Here is a 17,984-nt window from a genome sequence, read left to right on the forward strand (position 1 = left end):
TGAGAAATGTTTTGAAGCTTTTGTTTCCAAGTTGAAGAATGAACCTTCAAGGTCAATGAATGTCTTTCTTTAAAGAGTCTATTTTAATCATTTATCTTCCTGCGTGTGTTTTTCTGACGAAGTCTGTAAGTTCAGTAACACCTCTGGACTTTTATTTTGAAGGTGTCCCGGAAGCTGTATTCTTTACTGAGGCTAACTTCACACTATTTGATCAAGATGGCGTCCAGCAGCAACATGGATGTTAGCAGAGTCTCTTTGTTGTGTAGAGAAAGTGTGTGTGAGCTCCAACAGTTCTGATCCATCAGAGCCTCTGTGTGTCTGAATGGACTTTGTGCTCTTCAGCTTTTATTCTGAAGGTCTGACCTCTGACTCATCTCCCGGTAGCCTACAAAGCTACTGAAGTTAGCTTAGCATGCTAGCTGGTTAGCAACACAGCTGCTAGTCAGAGTGACCGTTTGATGGAGAGCAAACTGTGTTTCTGACGGAGTTTGATGGAGAGCAAGTTTCTGTCATTGTGGTAAAATGTGTAAAGTCCAAATGCTGAGAGCGTTGGTGAAGCAGCGACTAACTGCGGCTGCTGAAGAGATATGTGGGCTGTTTGAAAGAACGATAGCAGAGTACGAGGAGGAACTCTCTCGATCAAAAGAGGAGAACGAGCGACAACAGAAACTACTGGACGCTGTTTTACACCCTCAGCTTCAGTTACACAGAGCAGGTTGGTTCTCTTTACTTCTTCTTCTCTCTGTTCTCTCTCTGGTTCTACCAGAGCAGGTTGGTTCTCTCTCTGGTTCTACCAGAACAGGTTGGTTCAGTTAGTTCTTCTTCTAATAGTAAATGGTACAGCATGTATTATTTAGTCAGTATATTATACATGTTATACAAGGCGAAAAGGTATTAGAATGGCATAGGCCTACAGTATGTGAAGTTGAAAGTATTTCAGTATTTTAATAAAGCATGTGTATCACACCAAAGCGGCGTGCACGCCTACCTCGACCACATGACTGATACAAACACAACAGGGTATTTGGGTGTACTGGCAGTCACTTACAGATGTTGTATAGAGACCTGACACGGCTGAGTGAACGCTGTGAAGCTGTTTGATGCTCAGTGATCTGTAGAAGTTCAATCAGGAGTTTTTGAGCTGTGATGTGAATGAACGACAACATTTCTCTGTAACGTCTCTGTGTGTGTTTACTGTTTTCCTGCAGACGACCAGCAGCTGTTGGTGGTTAAAGAAGAGGTTCCCTCTGAGCAGCAGGAGTGGAGCTCCAGTCTGGACCAGGAGGACCCAGAGCCCCCACACATTAAAGAGGAACAGGAGGAACTCTGGACCAGTCAGGAGGGAGAGCAGCTTCAATGGCTGGAGGAGGCTGATATCAAGTTCCCATTCACTCCTGTCTCTGTGAAGAGTGAAGAAGATGATGAAGAGAAACCTCAGTTCTCACATCTTCATGAAAGACAGACTGAACAGATGGAAACAGAAGCTGATGGAGAGGACTGTGGAAGACCAGAACAAGCCAGGAACTCAGATCCGGATACACATTTACAGCCAGATACAAATGACAAGACTGGAGACTGTTCTGAACCTGAGACTGAAAACAGTGATGACTGGAAGGAGACCAGAGAACCTCAGTCAGGTTTAAACTATTTGAAAAATGATGACGTTCCTGTCAGTGATTTGAGATGTAGTGCTGGTGAGAAACCATTTAACCGCTCTGAGAGTGGACATCTGAATAGACACATACAATCTTGCACAGAAGAAAAACCTTGCAGCTGCTCAGTGTGTGGGAAAGGTTTCATTGGACGTGGAACTCTTAAGAAACACATGAGAACTCATACAGGAGAAAAACCTTTCAATTGCTCAGTTTGTGATAAAAGATTTTTGCGCAAGGCAGATGTCAAAACACACATGAGAACTCATACAGGAGAGAAACCGTTCAGCTGCTCAGTTTGTCAGAAATCTTTTACACAGAGTGGAAGTTTACAGAAACACATGATAACTCACACCGAAGAGAAACCTTTCAGCTGCTCAGTGTGTGGTAAAGGTTTCACTGAAAATGGAGTTCTTAAGAGACACATGAGAACTCATACAGGAGAGAAACCTTTCAGCTGCTCAGTGTGTGGTAAAGGTTTCTTTAAAAGTGGAGATCTGAAGAAACACGTGAGAACTCATACAGGAGAGAAACCTTTCAGCTGCTCAGTTTGTACGAAATCTTTTACACAGAGTGGAAGTTTACAGACACACATGATAACTCATACAGGAGAGAAACCTTTCAGCTGCTCAGTCTGTAAGAACTCTTTTGCACAGAAAGTACATTTACAGAGACACATAAGAATCTACCCAGAACACAAACCTTTCATATGCTCAGTTGGTGATAAACGATTTGCGCACAAGGCAGTTCTGACGGAACACATGATAACTCATACTGGAGAATACCCCCTTTAGTTCTGTTTCTGATAAAGGTTTTAAACCAAATGTAAATCCAACATAGCACATGCACATCACAGAGGGGAGGAACCATTTCGTTGCACAGATAAAAACTATTACACACTACATGGCAGTCCACACAGGGGAGAAATTCAGACTTTCTTCTGGCCTCTTGTTATGTGGAAATAAATGATGCTGCAGAGATGCTTGCTAAGCCATCCCTTCCAGCAGGATTGAAGAACTGAGGGCAAGACTTGGTTCAACAGTAATCAGCCAAAACCTGTCAGACTTGAGGCTAATACAGTCTCCAAAGTAAAAGAAAAGTATTTGCAGCTAAGTTGAAGCTACGCGACCATTTTAATTATTTTTTTATTTGTCTCTACGGTATTTTGTTGTTTTCTGGGCACTGGGCTTTTTGGTCTTACATGTATTCATTGATTAAATGTTTAATAATATTACTAATAATAATAAGTAAATCTTGTTTTACATCGTCTAGAAGTATTTCAGGTCCCCTGGGGCAGCTTTGGCTCAGTCGAAGTGTCCTTGAGCAAGACACTAAATTGCTCCCGAAGGCTGTGCCATCGGTGTGTGAATGAGTATTTAGATTAGATCCTGATGGTCAGGTTGGCACCTTGCATGGCAGCCTCTGCCATCAGTGTATGAATGTGTGTGTGAATGTTGACATGTAGTGTAAAGTGCTTTGAGTGGTCGGAAGACAAGAAAAGCTCTACATAAATGCAAGTCCATTTATCATCTGATATCATCTGATACATCTCAACATCACTGGAATTTCATACAGGAGTGAAGAACAAATTCAAAGTTCTATATTTTATTTGTATTCTGATTCATCATCCAATTAAAAATCTGTGTTAATTGTAGGTCTGAACAACAAAGGGACCACAACAACTTTCTTTTCATGATCTGTTATTTTCCCCATTAACTTGTATTATGGATAGCCTCCAATTAAAGTCAGAGAGTTTGAGAGTCTGTCTGTCAGCAAGATTTTTTTTTTTTACATAAGTTATCGTCTGAGGCTGATAATTCCTGAGCGTCAGGTTTGATATGAGTTAGCCTAATAAATAATTCTAGTGTTCATAAGACACCATAATCATATTCTGGGTTATTAAATAATGAACTCACAATCAGATAAATAAATGGAGACGCTAATAATGAATAAATATAAAGGCATTGTGCCAGTAGAAATGGTTCCATTTCACAGTATAAATACAGACTGCAGGCGGTTATTCATGTGCAGGTGTTTGTGTTTATCACAAACCAAATTCATCCTAATCTGTTATTATCTTGACTGATATATGTAAATAAATGTGGGAAATGGCATTGTCCGTGTACGTAAGAGAGAGAGAGAGATAATTCAGCTATTTTATTTAAGTAAAAGTATCAATACTCTGAAAATACTCTTTTACAAGTCCTCCATTCAGAAGTGTTGCTACTAGGGCTGTCAATCCATTAAAATATTTAATTGCAAATTAATCGCACATTTTTTATCTGTTCCAAATGTACCTTAAAGGGATATTTGTCAAATATTTAATACTCTTATCAACATGGGAATGAGCAAACATGCTGCTTCATGCTAATGTATGTATTTGTTACTTGTTCAACATAAATAAATAGAAATAAAGGGAAATAAAAGGGTCATATTTCACTGCCCACTCATAATCATCAACAAGAATCCCAATTAGTATGCAGGAATTGTGGGGCTGCATTATCTCCTTTCCTTTGGTAAAGGATGCTCCAGTGTATCCTCTGCTAAAGGAGATAAGAAAGGAAGCTTTGTAGCACCTTTCCTCAGCATTTTTAGAGAATTACAACAGCGCTTATCATTTTCATGCTACTTCTTATTGGTTACATTCACAAAAGAATCTCAAAACATTTCGAAAAAAAATCATATATATTATATATATATATATATATATATATATAATATGTACAATATATATAATATATATAAAGGTCCTTACGGAGTGAAATGTATCTGAGTAGCAGCCATGATAAGAGCTGTTTTTTTACTTTATTTAAAAAGTTAAATACAATATATTCGCATGTTCAGATTTTTCATTACAATTCTGCAAAAATATTTTACAGTATAAAAATAATATAAAAATAAATTATACAACAAATAAAATGTAAGGAAAGGAAAAGATGAATAAAAAAAATAAAAAAAATAACAAGCAAACAAAAAAACATTCAGGGTCTGTTAAACCAGGGGTTCTCAACCTTTTGCAACTGAAGGCCCACTTGTGATTGTCAAAACATTTCCGAGGACCACCTTCTCAAATAAATGAGTAAAAAACCTAACATGTTTATACAACAAATAATAAACTGGGCTGTAGATATGTGTTATACCACTGTCAGCTGTAATGACCAAAATACATATTCTGCTTACCCTCAGTGAGACACTTGGGCTTGCCTCTGGGACATAATGAGATCAAGTCGTGGTGGGATGGGTGAGAGGCTGACACGCAGAGTAGCATTCAAAGTTGCTTTCAGTTTGTTCCTTGCCTTTGATTTTGTGACAGTCACAATGGAAAAAAAATTGGCAAAATAAGCTCCTCTGCAATCGTAAAGGGTTTCTTGCTACGAGCTACACGAGCAGCAACCATATAGCTAGCTTTCAAAGTGGCTTTTGACTGAGTTGTTAATGTTGTGATGACTTTCTGTTGTGCCTGAAGCCCATCCCTTTTCCTTAGGAAATATTCTTTTGGCTTCTCGACACATCCTGGGTGCTTTGTGTTTAAGTGTCTCTGGAGCTTCGATGGTTTTAGCGCCTCATTTGACAAGATTTCACCACATTCAACACATTGTGCTTTGGGCTCAGCATCACCGCCTGCCATTACCAATCCAAATTTAATGTCTTCAGGGTCATATTTCCTCACCACACGCTTCGGAGCTTTTACTGGCGCAGGGTTGTCTCCCACATCACTTTTTCGCTTTAAAAACTGATCAATTTTGTCTCACTGCATCCGAGAACGTTAGCTAGCTAACAGTGGCAAACACGTTTGTCTCTACCTGATGATGTTTGGTGTTTTTACACAAGGCCTATTGAAGGAGGTTGGATCACACTTAATCAACGCGTCTTCGGGGTACCGCACATGCGCAGTAATATCTGCTCTGCACTCGCCGAAATTGAGCCGATCGCAACGCACGACCGCAGCTCCAGTTACACTGCGCATGTGTTATACCCAATACAAGACCCGTGTCCGCCCGTGTCTCAGCCTCCTTCAATAGGCGTTGGTTTTACGGCAGCTGGCATCTTACCTTCTTTAGGTTTTACCTGTTCACTTTGCTAAATAATACTAAAAAAATAATCTAGTACCACTGCCTCCGCGGCCCACTAGATGGCGCTCTGCGGCCCACCGGTGGGCCGCGGCCCACTGGTTGAGAATGGCTGTGTTAAACAATCGGAATACATTTAAAATGTCTAAACAATTTAATAGTTTTAGTCAATTTAGAATTTTTGAGTTTTAAGTTATCAATCATGGTCAAATGTGTTTTAAAATCTGATTCCGTCAGGAACCTTCCTAAGAGGGAACAAAATGTCATCACTCGACTGAGAATCGACCAAACAGGTCTTAACCACACATTACATAGAATAGGCAAGCACCCAACTGGGAAATGCACATATTGTAATCAATCAGAAACTGTCGAACATATCCAGAGGAATCACCTTTTACAGTCACTAAGGAAGGCAAAACATCAGGACTTTTCATTGTCAGGTCTATTAGGGAATACAGCAGATAACATATACTGTGAAATTATTCAGTTTTTAAGAGAAACTGATTTAGTTAAACGAATCTAGTGTTTTCCTCATTATTATTATTTTTATTTTTATTTATTTTATTTTTGTATTTTGTTTCTGCACAATCTTCTGTTCCACACTCCAGTCCAGATGGTGACGGTAATGCACCTCTAAGATGGTTTGCCAATCGCCAATAAACACCAAAGAAGAAGAAGAAGAAGAAGAAGAAGAAGAAGAACCTTCCTAAGAAAACAAGACTTTTTTTTAATTTTTTTTATTTCAAAATGACAGTATCCATAGTAACATCAGAAAACATTAAACACATTTACATACAAAAGAAGCATAGTGAAAACATAAACAAAGAGCTATGACAAACATTAAAGGACAACAGAAATGAAACAAACCAACAAAAAAAAACACCCAATAAAAATAAATAAATAAGTAGATAATAATAAAAAAAGACCACGCGAGACTTTGACAATAATTTCACTTAAAAACATTAAAGATATTGCGTACATTCATTGATTTCATTGCTTTTTTGTTTTGTGGGGAAGAAATTGTTGACAGATATAATTCCATTTCTTTCATAAATACGAAGAAATTAGGCTTTTTTTTGGTAAATTTACACTTGTGAATGTGGAACTTCGTGAGAATTAAAATTAAATTAATAAGAAAAAATGCATTACTGTCTTTGTCACTGTAATCATAGCAACCAAATATAATATTTCTAGAGTACAGTGCAAAATCTGAGAAAATGTTAACAAGTATAAAATTATTGACATCTTTCCACATTCACATGTAAATTTACAGGAACAGAATAGATGAGTTTCAGGATGTGATTCACAGAAGGAACCTTTTTACTTCTCGACCTCACCCACGGTCCCATGGTGTTCCACCGGAAGGGGCGGGGCTTCACCTCGTGATATAAGTTGTAAACCTTTTGGCTGTATTCGAAACCGCATACTATACTAGTAGTACGTACTGATTTGGCCAAAATGTAGTATGTAGTATGCAGTATGCGAACAAAAGCAAAATCTCCAGTATGCCAGAAATACCCGGATGACGTACTGATTTGGAAACATTCTCCAGTCTGCATCGGACCAGTCTATCTCGCCTACTGTATCCCACAATGCAAAGCGGCGGAACAGCACAGGCTGCGGGTATAAAAACAGCAGCCAGAAGCTGCTCTTTTTTTTACGTTTTCTGTAGCCATTTCAACACTAAATTCACTTCTGAACGTTTTTGAGGCGAGAAATCAACTGTGTAGATTATTAATATCGGCAGTTTTACGAAGTTAGATGGCGAATCGAACATTTGTTCCACCGTTGTCGGAGTTTAGAAGCTCCACAGAATACCGTGACAGCCAGCGAGCGCCTGCCCGGGTCGCTGCCAGCAAGCCGGGTAGTCACGCTCAGAGACCGCTATGAGCTGCTGGAGCTCTCTAGAGACCGGTCTGTAGACGAGAGGCTTTGATTTCCTTGTTGACGGATAGTTTGTTTAAATATCACAACACAGATGTCCATTATAAATTAACAGGAACCTGTGTTTATTTGCCTTTTTTCGAGTTAAAAAGCTCCACAATCACCCGCGGGCGTAGCTCGCTGGAGAGCCGGCCAGTGACGCTCACAGAGCGGCTGCAGAGCAGCAGAGTGGCGAGGGAAGATGAGAGGAGAGGAAGAGGAGAGAGAAGAGGAGAGGAGAGGAAGAGGAGAGGAAGAGGAGAGAGGAGAGGAGAGGAGAGAGAAGAGGAGAGGAGAGGAAGAGGAGAGGAGAGAGAAGAGGAGAGGAGAGAGAAGAGAGGAGAGGAAGAGGAGAGGAGAGAGAAGAGGAGAGGAGAGGAAGAGGAGAGGAGAGAGAAGAGGAGAGGAGAGGAAGAGGAGAGAGAAGAGGAGAGGGAAAGAGCAGCTTCTGACGGGGCAGAGAGGTTCCTGATGAGACAACATGACACTTTTTTAACATGTCTCTAATATCTGGAGGGAGATCAGTCCTTTTGCTGTAACTGAAAAAGCAGTTTGAGTAAAGTAAACGTTGTGGATGAATGTTTTATATTTCCCGTCTCTCCTCGTTGATGATCCTGTTTGTCGGACTTCTTTATGAGCTGTCAGAATAAATAGTTTAAACCTGCAGTATCTTATAAAGTAAACAAGCATAACATAAACAACAAAATCAAAGTTGTATTTTTTGATAATATTGTAATAGTGGTACAAGTTAGTTTTTTTGTCCTGTGCTTTAAGAGCTGGTTTGAAGGCTTAAGCCTCGTCTAGCATACTGCTAAATACATCACTTTAACTGTCACATACTGCATACTACTGAGGAACGCAGTATGCAGTATGTACTGTATACCAGCCAGGAACTCAGATCCAGATTCACATTTACAACCAGATACTGATGACAAGCCTGGAGACTCTTCTGAACCTGACACTGAAAACAGTGATGACTGGAAGGAGACCAGAGAACCTCAGTCAGGTTTAAACTGTTTGGAAAATGATGAAGTTGCTGTCAGTGACTTGAGATGTAGTACTGGTGAGAAACCATTTAACTCTCATACAGGAGAAACATATTTGAATTGTTCAGTTTGTGATAAAAGATTTTCACACAAGGCAGATGTGAAAATACACATGAGAACTCATACGGGAGAGAAACCTTGTAGTTGCCCAGTTTGTAAGAAATCTTTTACACAGAATGGAAGTCTACAAAACCACATGAGAACTCACACAGGAGAGAAACCTTTCAGCTGCTCAGTTTGTAAGAAATCTTTTACACAGAGTGGACATTTACAGAAACACATGAGAACTCATACAGGAGAGAAACCTTCGATCTGCTCATTGTGTGGTAAAGGTTTCAGTGAAAGTGGAGATCTTAAGAAACACATGAGAACTCATACAAGAGAGAGACCTTTCTTCTGCTCACTTTGTAAGAAATCTTTTACACAGAGTGGACATTTACGGAAACACATGTTAGTCCATACCAGAGAGAAACCTGTCAGCTGCTCAGTGTGTGATAAAGGTTTCATTGACAGAGGAGATCTGAAGAGACACATGAGATCTCATACAGGAGAGAACCCCCTTTAGTTGTTCGGTAAGAAGGCTAAAATTGCATCAAATGTGGATTGAAACAGAATATTTTGTTAGATTAAAAACATGTTTTGAATTTTGAAAATGATTACATCTATTTATTTTCAATAAATTCTGACTTTTGGATAAAAACTGCGACCAACAGTAAAATCAAAGAACATTATATTATTAATCTGATTATTTTCTTAGCTAAATTTCATATACATAAATCCAAATTTAGTAAATCTAAACCTTTATTTTTTGTATTTGAACATGAAACCAAACAATTCATTAAATTGATTCTCCTCCGAAAACAAAAAAGCTATTAAGACGGTAACTTTATGCACCTCCTTTAAATTATTTATCTAAATGTTTACTTTCCCTGGCTTTGTACTTGTAAGCTGTTTATTACCTGGCATCTGTTATTTTGTCTTGTTCCTTTTACAGTTTTTCTTTGTAATTGAACCTGTATGACCAGTTTGTGAAATGGATGGGAGGATGGGAAATAACTCTGGATTCAGCTATTAGTGCATTTTACAACTTTAAAAACGTTATTTTTTTAATAAGGGCTATTAGAGTGTTCGATGGGAAGTTGATTCACCTAAATAAAAATGATCCGCTGAGTTACAGACGTCTCTTTCCCAATGTTAGTCTATGGGGGGAAGTAGTTTGGGCCCAATGGCATCACGTGACGGACACGGAAGCTGCAGTACCGCCGTTAACCACTACGAAAGTCCGGATCGTCAACCGGCGCTCTTCATGGAGACCTGACTCATCTCCAACAAGGATGCTCACTTCACACTATTTGTTCTGATCCATCAGAGCCTCTGTGTGTCTGGATCAACCTGTCTGAATGGACTTTGTGCTCTGAAGGTCTGACCTCTGACTCATCTCCCGGTAGCCTACAAAGCTACTGAAGTTAGCTTAGCATGCTAGCTGGTTAGCAACACAGCTGCTAGTCAGAGTGACCGTTTGATGGAGAGCAAACTGTGTTTCTGACGGAGTTTGATGGAGAGCAAGTTTCTGTCATTGTGGTAAAATGTGTAAAGTCCAAATGCTGAGAGCGTTGGTGAAGCAGCGACTAACTGCGGCTGCTGAAGAGATATGTGGGCTGTTTGAAAGAACGATAGCAGAGTACGAGGAGGAACTCTCTCGATCAAAAGAGGAGAACGAGCGACAACAGAAACTACTGGACGCTGTTTTCAACCCTCAGCTTCAGATACACAGAGCAGGTTGGTTCTCTTTACTTCTTCTCTCTGTTCTCTCTCTGGTTCTACCAGAGCAGGTTGGTTCTCTTTACTTCTTCTCTCTGTTCTCTCTCTGGTTCTACCAGAGCAGGTTGGTTCTCTTTACTTCTTCTCTCTCTGTTCTCTCTCTGGTTCTACCAGAGCAGGTTGGTTCTCTTTACTTCTTCTCTCTCTGTTCTCTCTCTGGTTCTACCAGAGCAGGTTGGTTCTCTTTACTTCTTCTCTCTCTGTTCTCTCTCTGGTTCTACCAGAGCAGGTTGGTTCTCTTTACTTCTTCTCTATCTGTTCTCTCTCTGGTTCTACCAGAGCAGGTTGGTTCTCTTTACTTCTTCTCTCTGTTCTCTCTCTGGTTCTACCAGAGCAGGTTGGTTCTCTCTCTGGTTCTACCAGAGCAGGTTGGTTCTCTTTACTTCTCTCTCTGGTTACTGACATCTATAAACCACTTCATAAAGGTTAACATTCAGGTCTGTGAATTTGTGGTCAGTGGTAATGTCTATAATGTTAAACCCAGTAAGTCTTCAACAAGAGCAACAACTTAGCCTATATCTTAAAGTTTGATTAAAAGACAGCTTGTAATGAAGAAAATCACATTCAGTACTAATAGTAAATGGATTATTTAGTCAGTATATTATACATTTTATACAAGGCGAAAGGGTATTAACATGACATTCAGTATGCAAGGTTGAAAGTATTTCAGTCATTTATTAAAGCATGTGTATCACACCATTTAAAAGGCATCTCAATTCAGTAAGCCAAAGCGGCGTGCACGCCTAGCTCGACCACACGGCTGATACAAACACAACAGGGTATTTGGGTGTACTGGCCCAATCCCAATGTCCTCACTCACAGACTCACAGACTTTGTGGCACATTCAATATATTGTCTCATCCTATATCTCATTTGAAAATATATCAATATACTATAAAAAGTTCATATACCGCTCTACATGCAAGGCACTGATCTTGTCGGGTAACACCCCGTTGCTTTAAGGTTGTATCGGAGTAGTTTTACGAGTACATGAGCACATTATTGGAGACGATCCTGGTATTGGTATCGGTGCATCCCTAGAGGGAATAATGGCAGAAAAAACTTTGTACAGGTTACTATTTGTTCAACTGTTTTACTAAAAGTCTAAACACAGATTTACAGCATTGTGATATTGCAATCTCTTACAGATGTTGTATAGAGACCTGACACGGCTGAGTGAACACTGTGAAGCTGTTTGATGCTCAGCGATCTGTAGAAGTTCAATAAGTAGGTTTTGAGGTGTGATGTGAATGAACGACAACATTTCTCTGTAACGTCTCTGTGTGTGTTTACTGTTTTCCTGCAGACGACCAGCAGCTGTTGGTGGTTAAAGAGGAGGTTCCACCTGAGCAGAAGGAGTGGAGCTCCAGTCTGGATCAGAAGGATCCAGAGCCGCCACATATTAAAGAGGAACAGGAGACCAGTCAGGAGGGAGAGCAGCTTCAATGGCTGGAGGAGACTGATATTAAGTTCCCATTCAGCCCTGTCTCTGTGAAGAGTGAAGAAGATGATGAAGAGGAACCTCAGTCCTCACATCTTCATGAAAGACAAACTGAACAGATGGAAACAGAGGCTGATGGAGAGGACTGTGGAGGACCAGAACCAGCCAGGAACTCTGATCCAGATAGTCCTTTACAATCAGCTACTCATGAAAAGACTTCACCCTCCTCTGATTCTGAGACTGATGACAGTAGAGATTGGGAGGAGACTAACGAACCTCAGTCAGGTTCAAACCCTCTGCAAAACAATGAAGTACCTGTAAGTGATGATAGACAAACTGAACAGATGCAAACAGATGCTGATGGAGAGGACTGTGAAGGACCAGAATCAGCTAGGAACTCAGATCCAGATACACATTTACAACCAGATACTGATGACAAGACTAGAGACTGTTCTGAACCTGACACTGAAAACAGTGATGACTTGAAGGAGACCAGAGAACCTCAGTCAGGTTTAAAGTCTTCAGGAGAACAACCTTACAGCTGCCCAGTGTGTGGAAAAGGTTTCATTGAACGTGGAGCTTTTAACAAACACGTACCAACTCATACAGGAGAAAAACCTTTCAGTTGCTCAGTTTGTGATAAAAGATTTTTGCGCAAGGCAGATGTGAAAATACACATGAGAAGTCATACAGGAGAGAGACCTTTCAGCTGCTCAGTTTGTCAGAAATCTTTTACACAGAGTGGACATTTACAGAAACACACGTTGGTCCATACCGGAGAGAAACCTTTCACCTGCTCAGTGTGTGGTAAAGGTTTCACTGAAAGTGGAGTTCTTAAGAGACACATGAGATCTCATACAGGAGAGAAACCTTTTGGCTGCTCACTTTGTAAAAAATCTTTTACACAGAGTGGACATTTACAGAGACACATGAGACTCCACACAGCAGACAAACCTTTCAGCTGCTCAGTGTGTGGTAGAGGTTTCTTTGAAAGTGGAGATTTGACGAGACACATGATAGTTCATATAGGAGAGAACCCTTTCAGCTGCTCAGTGTGTGGTAAAGATTTCTTTGAAAGTGGAGATTTGACGAGACACATGATAGTTCATATAGGAGAGAACCCCCCTTAAGTTGTTTGGTAATGTTTTTATACAAAAGATAAATCTGACATTCCACATGGGCTGCACAGTGGTCAGCACTGTCACCTCACAGCTAGAGGGCCGCAGGTTCGAATCTAGCTTGGGGCCCTTCTGTGTGGAGTTTGCATGTTCTCCCCGTGTTAGCGTGGGTTTTCTCCAGCTTCCTCCCACAGTCCAAAGAGGGTAGGTTAATTGTTGACTCTAAATTGCCCGTAGGTGTGAATGTGAGCGTGAATGGTTGTCTGTCTCTATGTGTCAGCCCAGTGATAGTCTGGCGACCTGTCCAGGGTGAACCCCGCCTTCGCCCAATGTCAGCTGGGATCGGCTCCAGCACCCCCGCGACCCCGAATGGTATAAACGGTTACGGATAATGGATGGATGACATACCACGACACACAGGACCATTTGGTTGCAAAGTCTGTGGTAAAAAGTTTTCCGGAATAGCTAGTATGACACCACATGGCAGTCCACACGGGAGAAACAAATCAGTTACAGTGTTTGTGTAATGTCCACTGACTTTCCTCTGGCCTCTTGTTAGAAGAGAGCTCTCTCTCTCACTATGTGTTTCCGGTCTGCCACGTCCCTCTCTGAGTGCCTGGATCACCCACCAGTGGTTGCGTTCGACTTTCTCGTTAGTGTCGTATAAATTCCGTCATAGCCTAATCTATTATCTCCGGTCATTTTCTTTTTCTAATGATAATAAGAAAAATACCTATTTAAAGGTGAAGGCTGTTATTCTAATCCAAGACACTTTTTGTCAAATTCAGCGAATTTTCTCACAGTCTGCTGTCCGTTCGGTTTGTGCACTGAGAAAAGGTCTAGTGTTCATATAGCCCTGGCTCTGTAAACAGGAAGGAGCTGTACTGAATGTATTTTTTTTTGTTTAAATATTTGAAGCATCTATTGATGAATGACACTTTGAATGTCTGTTAATACAGGTGCAGCCTCCCTTTGTGTTTGACAAGTGGGAGGGCAAACAGTTTTTGACTGCAGTGTAAATGTTGTTTTTGAAGGCTAAATGGCAACAAATATGGATTGAAACAGAATATTTTGTTAGATAAAAACATGTTGTGCATTTTGAAAATGATTACATCCATCTTTTTTCAATGAATTTTAACTTTTGGATTGAGACAATTACAGAGACGAGGTCTGAGCATCACGGCGGAATCTCCTAAACAACTTTAAATTGGGTCATTTACAGTGTTTCTTGGTTTATAACACTGCTTTTATTTTAGTTTTTGCACAGGACATGATAATTGAGTGATACATTTGACTTGGTTTCTGTAGTTTGTTTATCTGGTTATAAGTTGATGTTTTGACATATTGATCTGATTTTATATGATAATGTGATGTGAGCATATTTAGAACATAGAAAAGTGAATATCCTCCCCTATTCTGTTTTTTTTCTTGTTTCATTTATATATATTTATGAATGTTTATTGAAATGTAGTGAGGTACAAGGAGCCCTCTATGTACAGATCTCCACAGATAGCAACGGTCTTGTACAACATTAAATGTCTAACAAAAGAGTCAGATACACTAATTTGCCAGAAATAGAAGAAATATTAGATTTACACTCCAAGACCAAAATGTATATCTTCCAAACTTAAAGGAAAGGGAAATAAACTACCATCATCTTTTTAATTTGGGTAATTATTTTTTCACAGCCTTGAAAATATAATTAAATTTGTCTTTCTTCAAACTGAGTTGGTTGAACACAAAGTGTTTCCCAAACTGAAAGGACTTAATAAAGGCAACACAAGAAGTGAAAGAGCTGCTCCATTCATTCCATATATGTTTCTTTTTTTCTCTACTCTTTGAAAAGGTATCCCACAATAGTGTCCCACAACATCAAGTCATTTAATGACATCTGAGCAATAGATTCCCTGAGGACGGCCCAGGTTGCGGTTGAAAGCTTCAGAAACAACAACTATTTTGTTCCTTGTGTTGAGAAATGTTTTGAAGCTCTTTAAATGGTGTATTTTAGTCATTTGGGTGTGTTTTTCTGAGTAATTTCTGTAACAATCTCTGGACTTTTATTTTGAAGGTGCCCCGGAAGTTGTATTCTTTACTGAGGCTAACTTCACTCTATTTGATCAAGATGGCGTCCAGCAGCAACATGTAACGTTTTGTTAGCAGAGTCTCTTTGTTGTCCAACAGTTCTGATCCATCAGAGCCTCTGTGTGTCTGGATCAACCTGTCTGAATGGACTTTGTGCTCTTCAGCTTTTATTCTGAAGGTCTGACCTCTGACTCATCTCCCGGTAGCCTACAAAGCTACTGAAGTTAGCTTAGCATGCTAGCTGGTTAGCAACACAGCTGCTAGTCAGAGTGACCGTTTGATGGAGAGCAAACTGTGTTTCTGACGGAGTTTGATGGAGAGCAAACTGTGTTTCTGACGGAGTTTGATGGAGAGCAAGTTTCTGTCATTGTGGTAAAATGTGTAAAGTCCAAATGCTGAGAGCGTTGGTGAAGCAGCGACTAACTGCGGCTGCTGAAGAGATATGTGGGCTGTTTGAAAGAACGATAGCAGAGTACGAGGAGGAACTCTCTCGATCAAAAGAGGAGAACGAGCGACAACAGAAACTACTGGACGCTGTTTTACACCCTCAGCTTCAGATACACAGAGCAGGTTGGTTCTCTTTACTTCTTCTCTCTGTTCTCTCTCTGGTTCTACCAGAGCAGGTTGGTTCTCTCTCTGGTTCTACCAGAACAGGTTGGTTCTCTCTCTGGTTCTACCAGAGCAGGTTGGTTCAGTTAGTTCTTCTTCTAATAGTAAATGGTACAGCATGTATTATTTAGTCAGTATATTATACATGTTATACAAGGCGAAAAGGTATTAGAATGGCATAGGCCTACAGTATGTGAAGTTGAAAGTATTTCAGTATTTTAATAAAGCATGTGTATCACACCAAAGCGGCGTGCACGCCTACCTCGACCACATGACTGATACAAACACAACAGGGTATTTGGGTGTACTGGCAGTCACTTACAGATGTTGTATAGAGACCTGACACGGCTGAGTGAACGCTGTGAAGCTGTTTGATGCTCAGTGATCTGTTGAAGTTCAATCAGGAGTTTTTGAGCTGTGATGTGAATGAACGACAACATTTCTCTGTAACGTCTCTGTGTGTGTTTACTGTTTTCTTGCAGACAACCAGCAGCTGTTGGTGGTTAAAGAAGAGTTTCCACCTGAGCAGCAGGAGTGGAGCTCCAGTCTGGATCAGGAGGACCCAGAGCCCCCACACATTAAAGAGGAACAGGAGGACCTCTGGACCAGTCAGGAGGGAGAGCAGCTTCAATGGCTGGAGGAGGCTGATATCAAGTTCCCATTCACTCCTGTCTCTGTGAAGAGTGAAGAAGATGATGAAGAGAAACCTCAGTTCTCACATCTTCATGAAAGACAGACTGAACAGATGGAAACAGAAGCTGATGGAGAGGACTCTGGAAGACCAGAACAAGCCAGGAACTCAGATCCGGATACGCATTTACAGCCAGATACAAATGACAAGACTGGAGACTGTTCTGAACCTGAGACTGAAAACAGTGATGACTGGAAGGAGACCAGAGAACCTCAGTCAGGTTTAAACTATTTGAAAAATGATGACGTTCCTGTCAGTGATTTGAGATGTAGTGCTGGTGAGAAACCATTTAACCGCTCTGAGAGTGGACATCTGAATAGACACATACAATCTTGCACAGAAGAAAAACCTTACAGCTGCTCAGTGTGTGGGAAAGGTTTCTTTAAAAGTGGAGATCTGAAGAAACACATGAGAGCTCATACAGGAGAAAAACCTTTCAATTGCTCAGTTTGTGATAAAAGATTTTTGCGCAAGGCAGATGTCAAAACGCACATGAGAACTCATACAGGAGAGAAACCGTTCAGCTGCTCAGTTTGTCAGAAATCTTTTACACAGAGTGGAAATTTACAGAAACACATGATAACTCACCGAAGAGAAACCTTTCAGCTGCTCAGTGTGTGGTAAAGGTTTCACTGAAAATGGAGTTCTTAAGAGACACATGAGAACTCATACAGGAGAGAAACCTTTCAGCTGCTCAGTGTGTGGTAAAGGTTTCTTTAAAAGTGGAGATCTGAAGAAACACGTGAGAACTCATACAGGAGAGAAACCTTTCAGCTGCTCAGTTTGTACGAAATCTTTTACACAGAGTGGAAGTTTACAGACACACATGATAACTCATACAGGAGAGAAACCTTTCAGCTGCTCAGTCTGTAAGAACTCTTTTGCACAGAAAGTACATTTACAGAGACACATAAGAATCTACCCAGAACACAAACCTTTCATATGCTCAGTTGGTGATAAACGATTTGCGCACAAGGCAGTTCTGACGGAACACATGATAACTCATACTGGAGAATACCCCCTTTAGTTCTGTTTCTGATAAAGGTTTTAAACCAAATGTAAATCCAACATAGCACATGCACATCACAGAGGGGAGGAACCATTTCGTTGCACAGATAAAAACTATTACACACTACATGGCAGTCCACACAGGGGAGAAATTCAGACTTTCTTCTGGCCTCTTGTTATGTGGAAATAAATGACGCTGCAGAGATGCTTGCTAAGCCATCCCTTCCAGCAGGATTGAAGAACTGAGGGCAAGACTTGGTTCAACAGTAATCAGCCAAAACCTGTCAGACTTGAGGCTAATACAGTCTCCAAAGTAAAAGAAAAGTATTTGCAGCTAAGTTGAAGCTACGCGACCATTTTAATTATTTTTTTATTTGTCTCTACGGTATTTTGTTGTTTTCTGGGCACTGGGCTTTTTGGTCTTACATGTATTCATTGATTAAATGTTTAATAATATTACTAATAATAATAAATAAATCTTGTTTTACATCGTCTAGAAGTATTTCAGGTCCCCTGGGGCAGC

General features: G+C 40.4%; 4 protein-coding genes across 4 annotated transcripts in view; all 4 read left to right on the plus strand.

Annotated features, from left to right (window-relative positions):
- The window catches only part of LOC141753821 (uncharacterized), a 443,535-nt gene that overhangs the window by 127,560 nt on the left and 297,991 nt on the right, over window positions 1–17,984 (plus strand). The gene's annotated exons all lie outside the window — the stretch shown is intronic.
- LOC141753813 (uncharacterized) lies at window positions 256–3,584 on the plus strand. Its single transcript, XM_074612411.1, has 2 exons — window positions 256–715; window positions 1,209–3,584. Exons 1-2 carry the CDS (start codon window positions 523–525, stop codon window positions 2,444–2,446), a joined length of 1,431 nt encoding a protein of 476 aa, XP_074468512.1. The 5' UTR covers window positions 256–522; the 3' UTR covers window positions 2,447–3,584.
- LOC141753826 (uncharacterized) lies at window positions 8,108–9,726 on the plus strand. The gene has a single exon (XM_074612427.1). The coding sequence runs from the start codon at window positions 8,516–8,518 to the stop codon at window positions 9,254–9,256; it is 741 nt and encodes a 246-aa protein (XP_074468528.1). The 5' UTR covers window positions 8,108–8,515; the 3' UTR covers window positions 9,257–9,726.
- Window positions 10,278–17,225, plus strand: LOC141754899 (uncharacterized). The gene is made up of 3 exons (XM_074614332.1): window positions 10,278–10,470; window positions 11,819–12,038; window positions 16,207–17,225. Exons 1-3 carry the CDS (start codon window positions 10,278–10,280, stop codon window positions 17,075–17,077), a joined length of 1,284 nt encoding a protein of 427 aa, XP_074470433.1. The 3' UTR covers window positions 17,078–17,225.

This window comes from Sebastes fasciatus, chromosome 17, assembly GCF_043250625.1.
Source record: "Sebastes fasciatus isolate fSebFas1 chromosome 17, fSebFas1.pri, whole genome shotgun sequence".
NCBI lineage: Eukaryota > Metazoa > Chordata > Actinopteri > Perciformes > Sebastidae > Sebastes > Sebastes fasciatus.